At 35.2% G+C, this 12,986-nt stretch overlaps 2 protein-coding genes across 5 annotated transcripts; both read left to right on the forward strand.

Moving 5' to 3' along the window:
• The first annotated feature begins 792 nt into the window (after positions 1–792).
• On the forward strand, positions 793–12,091 carry LOC131017522 (disease resistance RPP8-like protein 3). 4 transcript variants are annotated; one of them, XM_057946295.1, is made up of 6 exons: positions 804–895; positions 2,797–2,899; positions 4,826–5,608; positions 5,697–8,907; positions 9,318–10,078; positions 10,182–12,091. In XM_057946295.1, exons 5-6 carry the CDS (start codon positions 9,322–9,324, stop codon positions 11,924–11,926), a joined length of 2,502 nt encoding a protein of 833 aa, XP_057802278.1. In that variant the 5' UTR covers positions 804–895; positions 2,797–2,899; positions 4,826–5,608; positions 5,697–8,907; positions 9,318–9,321; the 3' UTR covers positions 11,927–12,091. The 4 variants fall into 4 exon arrangements, with proteins under 4 accessions (XP_057802279.1, XP_057802280.1, XP_057802281.1 ...); XM_057946296.1 differs by having other exon boundaries at positions 793–895; positions 5,697–10,078; XM_057946297.1 differs by having other exon boundaries at positions 793–895; positions 4,831–5,608; positions 5,697–10,078.
• On the forward strand, positions 5,560–7,438 carry LOC131018307 (disease resistance RPP8-like protein 3). The gene is made up of 2 exons (XM_057947031.1): positions 5,560–5,608; positions 5,697–7,438. Exons 1-2 carry the CDS (start codon positions 5,560–5,562, stop codon positions 7,436–7,438), a joined length of 1,791 nt encoding a protein of 596 aa, XP_057803014.1.
• Positions 12,092–12,986: the final 895 nt, after the last annotated feature.

The raw sequence follows: 12,986 nt of genomic DNA on the forward strand, positions 1-12,986 counted from the left end.
CGAACTTGTGAGCGTCGAGATCTGATCGCCGAGCTTCTGATTGTCGGCGATGGTGAGGCTCGAGATCTGATCGCCGAGATCGATGACCTTCTCCGGAGCCTCGACCGCGGCGAGGGGGCGGACGGCGGCGGAGGTGCGTGTAGATAGAGGAAGAAGGAGAGAGAGACGCCGAGATTGGAGATGAGGAGAGAAACGCGCGGCGGCAACACCGATGTCGCCATGGCTGTCCTCGACCGCCACCGCTGTGCTCCAATCGATCCGCCGCCTCAATGGCCGCCCTCGGCCGCCACCGCCGTGCTCCAGTCGATCCGCCGCCTCAATCGCCAGAGAGAGAGATGGAAAGAGAGAGAGAGAGTGCGTTGAGGAATGAGAGAGAGGGGAGAGAGCGGGTAGAGAGAGAGAGAAGAGAGAGAGAGAAATGAGATAATGAAATGAAATTAGGGTTTGCCCATTTATATAGAAGGGTAATGTAGTCCTTTAACACAAAAAGTGGGTATTTTTTTATGTTTTTATTTGAGTGGGTAAAATTTATTTTTGTTATAAGAAAGTGGGTACTTTGATATATTAACACTAGTTTATTTGATATCTCTTGTAATAATTAAAAAAAAAATAAAAAATCTTATGTCACCGACACTAAGCCCATACCTTGTTTAATTGTGAAAAACAGGATGCATGTGGGGTGAACGTGGGAGCGTGCACCCTGCTGGAAATAATGAATTCATAATAATAGAATGATTTGACTTTGTAAGCCACCAAATCTTTTTATATTTTGCATTGTAACAAGAGACTTTTGGAATCCTATATATGACAAAACGAAAGAAAATGTTAAGGAAAAGGGAGGATCGGTTCGGTACATATGTAGATCAAGACGAGTAAGAAGAAGAATCACAATAAGGTATTTTTCTTTTTCTTTAATTTTAAAGTTATAATTTTTTGATACCTTTCACTTCAGGAGATTTTGTTAAATCTAGAATCATTTGGATGCCCAAATAAATTGATATTCTTGTTAGATTTTATTTTTTTAGTTCTAGTATTGCTTGTTAATAGCTGTTAATTTGGGTAGTGGATCACTTCAATTATTCTTTCGCAATATGAAGAATAATATGCAACAACAAATTTTCACGTTCAGCTTTTCAAAGTTTTCAATGAAGGTGTGTGGTGTAGCAGAGTCTTGAGAATATAAATGAACAATATCAAGTTAGATTGAATCTCGGATAATCTAACGAGACTTTACAAAACTCATTAAATTGCTCGCGACTAGGTTTATGGTTTTATTAGATTTTGTTATTATAATTTGAGGCACTCTCCCATGCAACCGGTTGCACCGTGCAACTGGTTTCTGAATTACACTACTTCAACATACAAATGACACTTAAAGATCTTCAAGTGTCATTTGTATGTTGAAGTAGTGTTATTCGAAAATGTTCAAATGTCATTTCCCGAATGAAGTAGTGTTGTTTTGGAAACCAGTTGCACGGTGCAATCGGTTGCACATGAGTATTTGTGTTATAATTTTGATACGTCGGATGATATAAATACATAAATTGTATCACAAATTAATTTCTTGATTAGAGATTCTTTTATGTTCCAATTTAGCGTATGCATGTCAAAATTCATGTATTTTGAGTCATATCGTTAGCTATTTGCAATTGGGCTTCTATCTGACTTTTTTGTGTGTGTCCCATTTTTATTTTTTTAGTTTTTCTAGTATATTTTTTTGTTCAATTTTACTTTTTGTGTTATTGTATGATTTTACAATTGTTAATTAAAAATTGGTTATACCTATTACAACATGCAATTTTTAATAATTAATTTTAGTTTTTAGAATTATTTAATTCAGTATAAGACTGATTATTACATACTTTTTAATTTAAATATGCGAAAACTAGTTCAAAAGAGTCTAGTAAAATTAATATTGATAGAGGCTATAGTAAAAAGAAAAAAGGAAGAAAGGAGTAATTCTTAAATACTAGTAGTACTTTCTTATTCTTACAAATATATGTTTCTTTTGTCATTTTGGATAGTTTTACAAGAATGTGCATTTTTCATTTTTGCACACTAATCCTACAATAATTAATTCCTTTATCTTTACTGTGAAATACACAAAATCTTTGAACATATATACTAACTACTTTACTGTGAAACACACAAAATACTACTCCCTCCATCCACGAATTAAGTAAAGTGGTTAGTATATATGTTCAAAGATTTGTTCATTTGGCACAATTTTTAAATTAAATTAGTATTATAATTATAAAAAAAATCAAGTTAAGACCTCATGAATCCATATAGTGATCACTATGTAAAACTTTTTTTTTTTTGTATTCAAGTGAAATTCCAATGGATTTATATAGTGATCACTATGGCCTAAGGAGCCTCAACTTTAGTTGTTTATTTATTTATTTATCGCATTTTCTACAAGCCCTTAGTAACAAAATGTCGATCAATATCCGATGAATTATTCAATGTTGATCAACTAGCTAGTATGGATTGTTAAATTTTAATTAAAGAATAATTATTAAGCGCATAATATGCATGTCGAGTGAAAGTGGAAGTCACCTTTATTAATCATTCAGCAGCCTTAACTATTTAAATATCTTTCAAACTTTTGTTTTTTTTTTGTTTTTTTTTTATCCCTACAAATTTTATGTGTGAAACGATAAGTCAACACTTCAGCCGGCTCGATATAAATTCGTGATGTTATTATTTTATTAGAGGTTGTTAAATATTCACATTATTTGGCTTCTTCAACTCAACATGAACATTCAATAAATCCCTAAATTTAATCACGCACAGTAAACACCGTCGGATTCCGTCGCGCCGCCCCCAGCTTTTGCTCGCAACCGCTCCTTCGCTGCTGCTCGGTGCCCCATACCTTCTTCCGTTACCGGCAGCCCAGGTATGTTATCTTAACTCTATTTTACTGAATCCAATACATATGTTCTTTTTCTTGTTGAATGCAAATTTAGAAGGGGTATTGGCCTGTAAATACTCGAACTTTTACTATTTTTTGGTTTTGCACCCCAATATTAAAATTAGCCTATAAATATCCGAACTTTGTATTCTTTCTGATTTTGCACCCAACGAATTTTAATCCCCAAATTGTTGTTAACATGGCAGTCGGATTGACATCCCAAATCTACAATTACATGTTCTAAATTCCAAATTGACAACAAACTTATCTATTTCATTATGAACTTCAAACTTCCCTCTCAATCTGGCTGTCATCCCATTAACGATTTGAGGGTAAAAATTCGTCGGGTGCAAAATCAGAAAGAATACAAAGTATTTATACGCTAAGTTTAAAGTTGAGGTGCAAAACCAGAAAATGCAAAAAGTTCGGGTATTTATAGGCCAATACCCCAATTTTAGAATGCTTGCTTTTTGCCATTATTCGTCTATGACATTGTGAGCGTTATTACTCAAGCAGCGAGGCCCATTTCTCTCGATGAATATTTTTTTCCAATAATTCTTCTGTTTGTATTTATGTTTGTGTTGAATTGTTCTGTTTGTGTTTGTTTTGAAGGATCAATATTCCTTCACCATTTCCTTTCGGTGATAATTAAAATTTACGGGCCGGCCGCCGGTATGTACGCCATATATTTAAAATTTGTCGCCGGTATGTACGCCATATATTTAAAATTTACGGGTCGGCCGCTCCGCCGTCGGAAAGCCGCCAGTAATCGCCGGCGGCGGAGCTGCCGCCGGTAAATTTCGCCGGTAAACCGACGCTTTTTTGTAGTATAACTTGAATCCCCGACCATTAAACGTCTCGATTTTTTTGTCCTCAAGGGGACACCAAACGGTGCGATCTCCTGTGTGTGAACAATGGTGTTTGAACACAGTGAGGTCCCGGGTTCAAATTCCACTGCTCCCCCTCCCTAACTCCCCCAAATCAAAAAAAAAAAAAAAAAAAAACGTCTCGATTTTTCAAGTAATCAAACACCGAATCGCATTAGCCCATTCGATTAACTAAACCCGACCCGACCCTTCGAATATGCACTATTAAATGTGGGTAGTTACCCATTAACACTAATTTTAATATAGCTCGACTCACAGTTGACCCCTAATTTGGCTGTAATAGGGTTGTTTCAACCACTTTTGGAAATTGGGCCAGTTAAAAAATCATCATTTTTAATAAAATAATAATTTTTTAGAGAACCTTTAATAAAAATATTGGACTCTTTAATATTATAAATCAAAATATTATAATTATGAATATTATGGTAATTTGTTAAAATATAAATCTATTATTGAATCATCTTTAGTTTGATCATCATTAAGATCTCCAGTAATATCAATCATATTGAATTCATAGATATATTTATTTATTTAATTTTAATATCATCTCTCATTCTTTTTTACTCATATAACTTGATTAAAATAATAATTTCTAAAATTAAGAAAACACTATTAATTAAAAATTATTAATTTATCGATACATTAATATCTCTCAAAATTAATAAAATCCTTATATCCCAAATTTAACAATTTATAGACGTTTACTGTAATTTTTAGGACATCTACACATATATATCAAGGTATGATCACACTTATATAATAGTGATTTACTGGTATTTTCATTTATCTAATAAGAATGATAATAAGAATCACAAAAAGTTTATTTCATTCTACTTAGATTTAAATCGCTTTTAAATTCACATGATTATTAATATTATGATGACAGATTTTTTGAAATCTTTCGGTTGAGCAAATTCTATTCTATTCAATCCAAAATCATTTTACTTCTACCCTAATAATTTATGGATTTGTTGGAATTTGTTATTTCCTAGCTAGCTAACTAATGCAGTTAATTGCGTATTAGGGTAGTTTGGTGGAAGCAGAAACATGTCAGAGGCCCTCCTCGTATTAATGATACACAAGCTGAACATGAATTATGAAAGGGACACAAAAACAAAGGAGGACGGCGTAAAAGAGGAAATGGAAAAGGTGATTAGAGAGATGAGAGAGATTGTGGATATTGTGAGGGATAAGAAATTGGAAGAGGGGAAAACCCTAAATTTTCTGGTATGTGACCTTGTCAACATGGCTGACGATGCCATCGACCTTTTCATAAAAGGCTTTAATTCGTACTATAAGTCCATCCATAGTTGGATGGGAGAGATCAAAACGCGCATGCTTAAACTGGGAGAGGATGGGTCAGAGACGGAGTCCTTCATGAGATCATCAGAAAATGTTGATGACAAATATGTGGTAGGGTTAGAAGAAGATGTGCAAATGCTGCTGCGCACAATTATTGGTGGGGGAGCTGACAGGAAGACCGTTCTTATCAAAGGGATGTGTGGTATTGGAAAGACAACTCTTGCGAGAGAGATATACAACTATCCAACTGTCGTTGAGCAATTCGAGCGTCGTGCTTGGGTATCTAATGTTACTCACTTCACTATGAAAGAGCTACTTATCAAACTAGTACAACAGCTAGAAGATCCTCAGAATCTCCATGCATCTTCTATATTGGAGGAAATGGACAACCGAAGCCTCCGAGATATGCTTCACTAACACCTGCAAGGGAAGCGATATCTTATAGTTCTTGACGACATGCCCAAACAAATGCACTTGAACTCTTTCGTGAACGCTCTTCCATATGGTATGTATGATCATCTTTCTAACAATTTAAATTTCCCGACCTAATAAGCTTCTGAATGTTCCTTTTTGTATTGTTCTTATGTAAGCAGACAATGGAAGTAGATTGTTGTTCACAAGTCACATAACTCATAGGGACATAAATGTACGCGATGAAGATGTTCATCGGATGAAAGCTTTGGATCCTAAGAAGAGCTGGCAATTGTTTCTGAAAACAATAAACCATGGCAACAAATTGGCGGGTAAGCACAAATTCCCAATGAAGTTGGAGCATATGGGAAAACAAATGTTGAGAAAATGTGACGGTCTGCCATTAGCTATAAAAGAGGTGGGAAGGCAGTTAGCGGAAAAGAAAGTCTCAGGAGGGAGTGAATGGGAACAACTTCTTGAATCAGTTGATTTTGGTTCAACATTGAAGTTATTGGAACCATTTTATCATAAATTGGATCCCATGCTCGAGTCATGTTTCTTGTGTATGGCCTTCTTTAAGAAAAATACAACTTTGAGGGCAGAAAAGTTGTCACAGATTTGGATTGCAGGAGGAGTAGTGGATTCCGAAGATGACTGTAAACCATATTTAGATGGTTTAATTAATGAATCTGTTATTGATGTCAAGGACAAGAGCACGAATTATGAAATGAATGCTATGCTACACATGCTATCCATCCAAAAAGCAGAGGAGAAACTTAGTTTTGAGATCCTAAGGAACAATGGAAATAATCGACCCTCTGAGAGTCCTCGTCATCATCGTGTTATCATTTGTAGCAGAGACAAGTTCAACTACTCCACGGATCAAGATAAACATCTTGTTTCTCTCTTCTTCCATGGAGGTGGCTACTTCGACACTAGTCCGTCTTATTGGAAGAGCTTTGAACAACGACTTAGGATACTTGACTTGGAAGATTTTGGGTTGAAGTTTTTACCGGAAACTATCGGCACATTGATGGAATTAAGATACTTGGGGTTGAGAAATAATTTCATAAGAGTGCTCCCAATCTCATTGGGGTGCTTGAAAAAGCTTGAGGTTCTTGACATAGCTCAAGACTTTATGGTAGAGGTGCCAGATATTATATGGGAAATGCATCGGCTTCGCCACCTCTACTTGTCTGATGTGATTTTCCAGAAGCCTTTGAAGGTAGATGCGCTATGGAATCTGGAGACATTAACCTACGTCTCGGTGGATAATTGGACATATGAGCTCTCGAGCTTAAAAAAATTGACTTTGCTTAAGAAATTGGGCATAGAAGAATTGGATGGAAACTCAGATGTAAGCAAGCTCTTTCCATCATTGGTTGTGTTGGAGGGTCTTAAACACCTAATCTTAAGAGGGTATCGTTTCAGAAGCATGCCTTGTTTAGATGAGCTTAGTATTCTACATAGGCTCGAAACACTCAAATTGGATGGAATCCTTGCCAGGCTTCCAACAAGTTTCCCTCCAAAGATTAAATCATTGACGTTGGTTAATAGCTGTCTTGATGAAGACCCCATGCCATTACTAGGGAAGTTACCCAAGCTAAAATACCTCAAATTGCGGAATGCATACACTGGTCAACAAATGGTGATCTTGCACAGCAGCTTCCAGTGGCTTCAAGTCCTGTGCATCGAAGAGTTGTGCAATCTGAGAAACATACAAGTTGAAAAAAGTGCAATGGGTTTGCTATGGTTCACAAAATTAGAAATCCACGATTGTCCAAATCTGGATGCTCTCCCGGAAGAGATCGTGTCGAAGTTTTCTTTCACAGAGTTAAAGATGGTGACAACCAAAAGCATTGCAACAAAGATGAGGAATTCAGACTTAATCTCCAAAATAAAGGTCGTGAATATCAATCCATGAGCTAGCTCAGACGTTGTCAACAACTGAGCTGTCAACATTTTCTTCCTTTTTTCCCTTTGGTGGTTGTGTGTTTGTGACATTTATTTGCAACAATTAATTGTGGTTTCTTCATATCTTGTTTGTACTATGTTTCTTCATATCTTAACCGTCCATCACCACTAAATTAGTGGTTATTATTAGTACAAATTAATATATACTTTTCAATGTCATTATTGTAGTAGATAAAAAAAAAAAAATTAAAGTATTGTACTCCCTCTGTCCTACGGAAAGTGAGTCGTATTCCTTTTTATGTCATCCCAACGAAAGTCAGTCGTTTCTTTTTTTTGCTAAAAATTAAAGAATTTAAGACCTTATTAATAAAACTAATTACACTCTTTTTTATCACACCAATTAATACTCATCTCTTATTTTTTAAATTAGTTTTGAATTAATTTCTTTTAAAATCATTAATCACACATATAATTAAATACTTTTAATACACTAAACATCAACTTCTTAAATCTCGTGCTCAAAAGAATTGTCTCACTTATGATGGGACGAAGGGAGTAACAAATTATAATTATAAATAAAATGAGCTTAAGTAATTCACGAATATTTATATACGTGTTTCATACTAGAACAAATAATAAAATCTCTTTTTAGTTGTGTTTGAATGGTTAAAATGTACTAACCTCATCATTTCACCACGACAAATGATTCTAGATGGCTGAAGTCTATCAATTATAGACTTATTATTTTAAAAAAAGTTAACTATATAAATTGCAACATAAAATAATTCTTAAATAATTTATGAAAACTATGCATGTATATATATATTTTATGTTATAAATTTTCATAATAACTCACAAAAGACAAATTATCCAGTCACCTTTTCAAATTCAATATGTAAAATCAATTCAAAGTAAATACTACATTTAATTTTTTATCAAATAATTGGTAATTAAGTAAATTCTATTCAATCCTACTAATCATAATTTATCGTAGAATTGGGACTGAGGATCTCAACTGCAACAACCTTTATCAAATTAAATAAAGTACACTTTTCACATATGTAGGCATGCATTTCCCAATAAAGATGCCAAGTTGGACACCTTGTGAACCTTCAATATTTAAGAAATAAAAGAAATATTAAATGTGTTTTGGTGTTAGGATCGATATTGGATCAACTATTTGGATTTCTCTTAAACTTGTTTTTTACAATCTTATGTCAACACCTTGTTTCTTGTGAAACGCAGAATGCATGTGGGGTGAACGTGGAAAACGTACACCCTGCTGGAGATAATGAATTTATAATAATAGAAGGATTAATTTCACTCTCTAAAAGCCACCAAATCTTTTTATATTTTCCATTGTAACAGGAGACTTTTGGAATCCTATATATGACAAAACGAAAGAAAATGTTAAGGAAAAGGGAGGATTGGTTCGGTATATATGTAGATCAAGACGAGTAAGAAGAAGAATCACAAAAGGTACTTTTCTTTTTCTTTAATTTAAAGTTTTAATTTTTGAAACCTTTCACTTCAGGAAATTTTGTTAAATCTAGCTAGAATCATTTGGATGCCAAATAAATGGATATTCTTGTTAGAATTTTTTTTTTTTTTTTTTAAATACTAGTAATTATTCTTTTGCAATATGAAGAATAATATATGCAACCACAAATATCAGGTTCGATTGAATCTCGCAATCTAACGAGACTTTACAAAACTCAATATGAAGATTGAATCGTTTTTAAATTCACGAGATTATGATTGTCGCCAGATAGAGTTTTGAAATCTTTTGCTCGAGTAAATTCTATTCAATCCAAAATGCAATTTTTTCTATACTAATAGTTTATCTAGCTATTTGTTACCTATTATGGTAGTTAATTTGTTCCAAGCAGAAGTATGTCGGAGGCGCTCCTCGTATCGGTGATACAGAAGCTGGACATGAATTATCAAGAGTTCGAAAGAAATGAGGGAATGGAAATGGTAATTAAAGAGATGAAAGAGATTTTGGATATTGTGAGGGATAAGAGATTGGAAGAGGGAAGAACCCTAAATTTTTTGGTATATGACCTCGTCGAAATGGCTGACTGTGCCCTCCACCGTCGCGAAAAAGGCTATACCTATCTTTGGAAGTATGAGTCCATCTATAGTTGGATCGGAGAGATCAAGAAGCACATTCTTAAACTTGGAGATGAGATGGAATCCAACATAAGATCATCAGAAAATATTGAAGATGATGTAGATGTGGTGGGCTTGGAAAAAGATGTGGAAATGCTGCTTCGCAAAATCATTATTGGTGGGAAAGGATACTTCAGTTGGATTGTTGTTATCAAAGGAATGTGTGGTATTGGAAAGACAACTCTTGCGAGACAAATATACAATCATCCAACCGTCATTCAGCTCTTCGACACCCGTGCATGGGTTTCTAATTCTACTTCTACTTACTTCAGTACTATGAAAGAGCTACTTATCAAAGTAATTCAACAGCTACAAGATCCGGAGAATCTCCATACATCTTCCTTATTGGAGAATATGGACAACCGTAGCCTCCGAGATATGCTTTCCCAACACCTGCGAGGAAAGAGATATCTTATAGTTCTCGACGATGTGCCCAAACAAATGCGCTTCAAGTCTTTCTTGGAAGTTCTTCGACAAGGTTGTATGTATATATGATCATGTAATTAATCAAGCGCAATTTAAATTTTCCTGACTCAATAACCTTCTGACTCTTCCTTTTCGTATTGTTCTTATGTAAGCAGACAATGGAAGTAGATTGCTGCTCACAAGTCACACAATGAATGCCGACTTACATGTAGACGATGGAAATGTTCATGAGATGAAACCTTTGGATTCTAAGAAGAGCTGGCAATTGTTCTTGAAAACAATAAACCATGGCAATAAATTGAGAGGTGAGCACAAATTCCCAATGGGCTTGGAGCATATGGGAAAACAAATGTTGAGAAAATGTGACGGTCTGCCATTAGCTATAAAAGAGGTGGGAAAGCAGTTAGCGGAAAAGAAACTCTCGGGGGGGAGTGAATGGGAACAACTTCTTGAATCAGTTGATTTTGGTTCAACATTGAAGTTATTGGAGCCATTTTATAATCAACTGGCCTTGGGTATGGATCCCAAAGTGCAGTCATGTTTCTTGGGTATGGCCTTTTTTAAGGCAAATACAACTTTGAGGAAAGAAAAGTTGAAACAGATTTGGGTTGCAGGAGGAGTAGTGGATTCAGCATATAATTGTGAATCATACTTACGCGGTTTAATCAATGAATCTGTTATTGAGGCCAAGGAGAAGAGCACGAAGTATTACATGAATGGTGTGCTACACATGCTATCCATCCAAAAAGCAGAGGAGGAATTAGGCTTTGAGATCATAAGGAACAATGGAAATAATCGACCCTATGAGAGTCCTCGTTATCACCGTGTTATCATTTGTAGCAGAGACAAGTTTAACTACTCCACGGATCAAGATAAGCATCTTGTTTCTCTCTTCTTCCATGGAGGTGGCTACTTGGACACTAGTCCATCCTATTGGAAGAGCTTTGAGCTACTTAAGATACTTGACTTGGAAGATTTTGGGTTGAAGTTTTTACTGGAAACTATCGTCAGATTGATGGAATTAATATACTTGGGGCTGAGAAATAATTACATAAAAGAGCTTCCAGAGTCGTTGGGGTGCTTGAAAAAGCTTGAGGTTCTTGACATAGCTCAAAACTTTATGGTGGAGGTTCCAGATATTATATGGAAAATGTATAAGCTTCGCCACCTCTACATGTCTGATGTGATTTGCCAAAAGCCTTTGAAGATAGACGAGCTACAACATCTGGAGACCTTAACCTACATCTCAGTTGATAATTGGACATATGGTCTCTCGCGCTTACGACTGCTATTTCGTCTTACGAAATTGGGCATAGAAGGATTGGATGGAAACTCAGATGTAAGCAAGCTCTTTGCATCATTAGCTCAGTTGAGGAGCCTCGAGCACCTAATCTTAAGAGGGTATCGTTTCAGAAGCATGCCTTGTTTGGATAAACTTGGTATTCTACAAAGTGTTCGTACACTCAAATTGGATGGACTCCTTGCCAGGCTTCCAACAAGTTTCCCTCCAAATATTGGATCATTGACGTTGGTTAATAGCTGTCTTGATGAAGACCCCATGCCTCTATTAGGGAAGTTAGGGATGCTATATTACCTCAAATTGCGGAATGCATACACTGGTCAACAAATGGTGATCTTGCCTGAGGGCTTCCCTCATCTCAAAGTCCTGTGCATCGAAGAGTTGTGGAATCTGAGAAATATACAATGTGCAGAAGATGCAATGAATTGGCTCGAGAAATTAGAAATCCAGGATTGTCCATATCTGGATACCCTCCCGAAAGCGATTGGGTTGATGAAGTATCTGAAGGAGTTAAAGATGGTGACAACCGAAAGCATTGCAACAAAGATGAGAAATACAGACTTGATCTCGGATATAAGTATTGTGAATATCAATTCTTAACTACAGTTATCTGCATTATTGATACATTTTGCTAGCTTGTTGGCATTAATTTGAATATTCTCTAGTTTTTCTTCCTTTTTTCCCCCTTTGTTGTATTGTGTTTGTAAATGATATTTAGTTGCGACAATTATGGTCAGCGTTTGAATCATGGTTTCATTCTCACTCCACAGCGTTTGGAATTCAATATACGTACATTAATTAGTTTCATTTACATTCTATCAAATAGTATTAATTAATGTGTAGAATGTTAATTACAATGATATTATTTGAACACGCAGCCTCTTTAGACACCATAAGCAAGGACTGATATATCACAGGGCCCTAAGCAAAAACTAGAAAATAGGCCCTCATAATTTTTTTTATATTGACGATAGAATAACAATATACTCCCTCCGTCCACGAAATGAGTACCCATTTGTGGACGGCACGGGTTTTAAGAAATATATAGAGTGTAGTGTGAATAGTTTAAGGGTCCCACTTTTTGAGTGTATTAATTAAAGAGATGTGTGGGGTACACTTGCCAAAAAGGGAAATGGGTACTCATTTCGTGGACGGACGAAAAAGGAAATATGGGTACTCATTTCGTGGACGGAGGGAGTATATATTAACATAATCTCTTTCAAGCAGTTATTCAAAAGAGTTTTCAACCAAAAAAAAAAAAAAACAGAGAAACACTAATAAATCAACACTAATGTTAGTTGTGAATTCAAACTTTAAGAATTGAATTCATAACTAGAAATAGTGTTAGTTGTAAATTCGAGTTTTAAAATTCGAATTCACAACCAACACTATTTATAGTCGTGAATTCAAGCTTTAAAACTTGAATGCACGACTAGAAATATCATTGTGAATTGTAGTTTGAAAACTTAATTTCACAGTAAAATAGTAAGTGTGGCCATTTTTTGATATTTTTTATCTTAATGAACAATTTTTATTTTTACTATTCTAAAGTGGTTATTTTCAAATTCAACTCAATAACGACACTAATTTAGCTCATCATTTATGCTAATTGTTAAATAATTGATCAATAATCATCACGCTAAGGAAAAGAAGAAAACAC

This window comes from Salvia miltiorrhiza, chromosome 3 (assembly GCF_028751815.1).
Source record: "Salvia miltiorrhiza cultivar Shanhuang (shh) chromosome 3, IMPLAD_Smil_shh, whole genome shotgun sequence".
Taxonomy (NCBI): Eukaryota; Viridiplantae; Streptophyta; class Magnoliopsida; order Lamiales; family Lamiaceae; genus Salvia; species Salvia miltiorrhiza.

Coding starts and splice junctions, on each gene's coding strand:
- LOC131018307 (XM_057947031.1), top strand. CDS start 5,560: ATGCCCAAACAAATGCACTTGAACTCTTTCGTGAACGCTCTTCCATAT. Junction 5,609..5,696: donor CGTGAACGCTCTTCCATATG/GTATGTATGATC, acceptor TTATGTAAGCAG/ACAATGGAAGTAGATTGTTG.
- LOC131017522 (XM_057946296.1), top strand. CDS start 9,322: ATGTCGGAGGCGCTCCTCGTATCGGTGATACAGAAGCTGGACATGAAT. Junction 10,079..10,181: donor CTTGGAAGTTCTTCGACAAG/GTTGTATGTATA, acceptor TTATGTAAGCAG/ACAATGGAAGTAGATTGCTG.